General features: G+C 42.0%; 1 protein-coding gene across 1 annotated transcript; it reads right to left on the bottom strand.

The window, feature by feature from the left end:
- Positions 1-1,310: 1,310 nt before the first annotated feature.
- twist1b (twist family bHLH transcription factor 1b) lies at positions 1,311-2,601 on the bottom strand. The gene is made up of 2 exons (XM_080040306.1): positions 1,927-2,601; positions 1,311-1,748 (listed from the first exon to the last, which is right to left on the bottom strand). Exon 1 carries the CDS (start codon positions 2,457-2,459, stop codon positions 1,953-1,955), a length of 507 nt encoding a protein of 168 aa, XP_079896432.1. The 5' UTR covers positions 2,460-2,601; the 3' UTR covers positions 1,311-1,748; positions 1,927-1,952.
- Between the last annotated feature and the right edge of the window lie 2,439 nt (positions 2,602-5,040).

Genomic DNA, 5,040 nt, shown 5'->3' with positions numbered 1-5,040 from the left:
ATCTGATACTGGGTGAAACCCCTTACCTGATAAAGTTGCAAAAAAGTTGTGTATTCTATCTAAACCGTGTGTGTGCATGAAGCATTACGCCTCCTCCCCCCAAAGAAAGAAAAAAAATTGCAGTGAGAATTGCCTGTGTGTAGGCTACAGACCTACAGCCTATACCTTCACGGCCTCCTTACATTTCATAGACATCTGGGAATTCCATACATGCCTCGCAAGCCAATTACACACCTTCAAACGGTCGCACACTTTGATTTCGGACAGTGAAAAACACTTTTACAGATCACTGAGATCAATCACACCACGGTAACAGTACGAAATATTTATTTAGTGACAATTAATGGGGACTACCTTTCGTGCTTGTTTGACATGCGCAGAAAAGTCTCCTTTATTGGCGACTATGTTGCGCTGCAGAGCTGCAAAAATCACAAGGACGATAGGTAAAATAATCCCGTTTGTGGTTTTATTTTGTGCATGATTTTCGGATCTGATTAATTGTAAAACAAAAAAGAAAAATCCTTAGCCTTAAACAATTAGCTGCATCGCTGTTTGTGTTCAGCTGAAGCCAGAGGGGACATTGGGCCCAACAGCAGGTTGACATGACCCAAGTGTAATTTATTATCCATAATGGTGAGTTACAGGTCCAATCCTTAATCCAACTATAAACAAATCCAGCAGAAAGGGGAGTGGAACTGAACACACGAAACTTCTACAATTTTAATTCAAATGGATTTGAGCTTAGTAGGGGTACATAGGCCTACATACTTAGTTATTTCTATCTATCTATAGATCTTTTTTTTTTTTTTTTGGAGTAGCACGTTTAAACGATGTGTTTTTCGTTGAAATGAGGTGACACATAGATCAAACCCTGCATTCTTTATTTAATTCTTGCTTTTTGGATGTGGAATAATATATTGGAAAAAAGAAAGAAAGGAAAATAAATGTTTCGGCATGTTTCTCCAACGCATTCACTCGAGCCAATAATAACTCCATCGGTGTTCCCAAGTGAACATTTTACAGTGGTTGTAGGACTATTAGGCCTATAGTCCACATGATAAATGCATTAAAGCATATTTTCATTTCATACACAGTTTATATTATCTGCCAAATGCCCGGGTATTTGATGTGAATTTTGGCACAGCTGTCGGCCATTAACAATTAAATAAATAAATAAAAGTCATGCAATCACTTTCAACGTCATTTTCTTTAATGCAAAAACATAAACATTTACAAAAAAAACAGCAAAACATTCTAATAAAAAATAGGAATGTATTTGATTTCAGACACAGACACTATTTCCTCAATGCAACACGTTTCCCCAATAAATAAATAAATGTATTCTGAAAAATATTTTGCTTGATTCTGTTTTCTTTAATCACAGGTTCCACACAGTCAGCCTGTAACGTTAGCTAGGCTACCACCAGTCTCACCCCAAAAACTGAGACAACTGCTTCGATCATGCACTTTGACCTCCGCAGAAACCAGTCCAAAGGCATGCATTCAGAAAGAAATCAACAACACAAAACAAAAAATAAAACACACATGGTGTTTGCAACATTCGTCGTCAACAACATGAAAACACATCAGGGTGGTGTGTGTATGGAGCACCACCCTGATGTCTATCAGGGCTTCTGCAGAAAAAAAGTCTTATGTCGTCTTTGGTTTAAATAGAGTGATCCCATGTATCCAGCATTGGACTCCAGATTTGTCCCGTCAGAATGTAGAAAAGTAGAATCAGCAGTCACCTGTAGGTTACACAAGGCATACATTATCACTCAACTGCGCAGAGAAGTATGGAACATAACTGAGGCTTCTGATTTCGTAAAAAAAAAAAAAAAAATTCTAGTGGGTTATTTCCCATTTTCGCAGTTCACGGCTCGGGTCATACATTTTAGTCGGGTGGAGAAAGGCAACCTGGCGTACCATTTAGGGCATACTTTCTCCAGATGCTAGTGAGATGTTGACATGGACCAAGCGCCCTCCATCCTCCACACGGAGAAGGCGTAGCTCAGCCTCTCGTGCGCCACATAACTACAACTTGACATCTTGGCGTCCAGCTCGTCGCTCTGCAGCACCTGGTAGAGGAAGTCGATGTATCGGGACGCGAGTTTGAGCGTCTGTATTTTGCTGAGCTTGTCCGAGGGCAAGGTTGGGATAATCTTCCGCAGAGACGTGAACGCCTCGTTGAGGGACTGCGTCCTCTGGCGCTCGCGCACGTTGGCCATGACCCGCTGCGTCTGGAGCTCCTCGAAAGACTGGGGGCTGCTGCTGGTGGACTTCTTCCCTCTTTTCCCAGGGGTCGGGCTATCTGAGTCCTCCCCGCTCTTCCTGCTCGGTCTCCTCTTCCTCCCACATCGCTTCGGCTGTCTGTCCTGCTCCCCCTCGCTGTTGCTCAGGCTGTCCGCAGGCGAGACGGGGGAGCTGCCCGACTCTTCCCCCAGATTTTCCTCGGACATCTTCCACAATTGGGGTAGATGATGAAGAAGAGTCCCCCACAGGAAAACAAATATAAATATATTATTTCCCTCTCATGAAGTCACGGAATTAGTCCACCTGTAGGTCTGTGTGTCTGCGAAAGACACCGAAGTATCCATAGATGGGTTCTTGGGAGGACAAGCCTTTTTCGATACTTGAGAAACTTAGGCAGTTCTTATAGGCTGCATGGCGTAAACTTTTTTTGGGGGGAGGGACAGGATTGGGCGAGAAGATGAATTACGTGAGAGCGAGGGGTGGGAGCATCCAAAGGAACTATCCGAAAGGCTCTTCTTGATACAAACTGTGAGTTTGAGAATAAATTGAGTAACGTTGCAATTTCACATCATTACAATGTTCTTTAAGTATAGGAATAAAGTCAATAATTATGACTCTAAAATGATCTTTTGATTTAATAACCTATGCATTTTCTCAAAAGTGTATTCACTAAGTGAGGGGAAAAGCGAGTAGTAAATTGCCTCATTATGCATATGCTTGAAGTAATACAATCTCATCTCTAAAAAACAGGCACATCTATTTTAAATGACCACATTGGTACATCCTTGTTTTTCCTGCAGGTATGCAGCACAAACGATGCATATTTACATCATGTCATCCATCAATCAACATCAAAAGGACTATTGTCACTTTATATTGCTGCTGCGGTTATAATCTCCAGTAATTGTGTGGGCTGACACTTGATTGTTTTTCTCAATCAAGTATTATGCAACCTTGGCAGCTCTCTGTTAGGCCTAACCCCCATGGATTTGTGATTTATGTTTCTGTCTAGTCTTACTCAAAATGAGATCAAAGGGACTTATAGGCAACACATGATCCCAATCTTATGTTTCTGACATGCTGCCAGTGCTCCAGATTTTCTTGGGAGGACCGCTTGCATGCTCTAATTATATCCCCCCACAAGAGGGCATGCTTTTGGTATACCGTGATACACCACAAAATGCATGCACAACTGCGGTGAAATACGGTTTATGTTTCTTTGTTCACCCATAAAATACAATACAAGACATGATTATTCCGCATTGGCTCCAGTCACTGATGAGGAAAGCAGCTCCAGGCAGTTCTGTGTTTAAGAGCCTCTGGTATTGACCAGGCTGGTGATAGAATATCCATCTTGTTTAGTGGAGGATTACTTTGTTTATGTTGAGAAGGCCTGTGGTCCACAGGAGCAGCATCTGGTTGAGGAAACTGGGGGGCAGCTGGGGTCAGAGGTCATAACGCTAGTGAACATCCATTTACATCCTGAGACTGAAGTATTGTTCCAGGGCGAAAACAGGCTTGTTTACGGTAAGTCTATCTTTCTGAATCAAACATTATATTTTAATAACATGTACTGGCTTACAAAAAAAAAGCATGCTTATTAATTTATATCACCAAGCTGCAAAGTTAATGTGAAATGCCATGACTTGCACATTTAGAACTTGCATTATACAGTGTATGTAGAGACGATGATGCTGGAACGAGCAGCTCAGGCCCTCCTCAAGGTGAGTGTACCTGTCTGGTGGCCCTGTCCATGGTGCTGATCTCAGTACACACAATTCTCTACCTGCTACCTGTACCTCACAGGTGAGCTGGCAGATTTCAAACCACCATCTCTGACTCTCTTTGCTGTAATTTATTTTCTTCTAGTGTTTCGCAAACAAAAGCAGCTAGAAGTTAACTTTTGACTATCAACTGCTTCTTTCCTGATTATGTGTTGCATGTTAACAAAAGATTAACACTCCGATCAAATGTGCTTATTGGCCTTAATGTTTTACTGATACAGAGATGAAACGTATGAGAGCACATTTACTTCATTCAAGATTTGCTTTACTTGAGTTTTCCCATTTTAGGAAACTTCACACTTCACACTCCACTACACCTCAGAAGCATATCAACTGAGCTTTATGGTTGAATGCCTTTTATTATTATGTTTTAATTGAGCAAGTAAAAAAAAGCAAAAGCACCCAGATCTGAACAAGGAATGTTGTGATTATCTGGTCAGCATCTCAGAGCCCTTAAGCCACGAGGACACGCCATCATCCGCTATATTAGAACCACAAACAATGCAAAAGCCTGCATTGACACCCACTCCACATGTACATTTCTTGGCAGCGTTTCACCACAGAGATCAACTGGTTGCTGCTGAAGTGACTCTGAGAAAACACAGCTGCTTCTCGGGAATATGAAGTCATCATGGGACAACTCCTCCAGTGTTGATCTTTAATAAAGACAGAACCTTCATCAGTCACTTACAGGTTGTCGGCTGTGTGTGTGTGTGTGTGTGTGTGTGTGTGTGTGTGTGTGTGTGTGTGTGTGTGTGTGTGTGTGTGTGTGTGTGTGTGTGTGTGTGTGTGTGTGTGTGTGTGTGTGTGTGTGACAATTACACAAACACAAAGAGGAGATAACCAGCACTGGTTGGTTGTTTTTCCACTGTGATTTACCGCACATTGCCAATCCACCGACAACAGATGAAGAAAGCCTTTGTCCTTATCAATGGGCAGTGAGTGGGTGTTTTGATAAAGTCCAGTGTAGGCCTATATAGTACTGACTCATAGCAACTTGACA

Source organism: Ammodytes marinus, assembly GCF_949987685.1.
Source record: "Ammodytes marinus genome assembly, chromosome: 13".
NCBI classification, from domain to species: domain Eukaryota; kingdom Metazoa; phylum Chordata; class Actinopteri; order Uranoscopiformes; family Ammodytidae; genus Ammodytes; species Ammodytes marinus.
Note: the sequence above shows the minus strand (reverse complement) of the source record. Positions and strands in the feature narration are given on the sequence as shown.

Bases quoted from the DNA above. Each gene is read 5' to 3' on its own strand.
- twist1b (XM_080040306.1), bottom strand. From the start codon at position 2,459: ATGTCCGAGGAAAATCTGGGGGAAGAGTCGGGCAGCTCCCCCGTCTCG.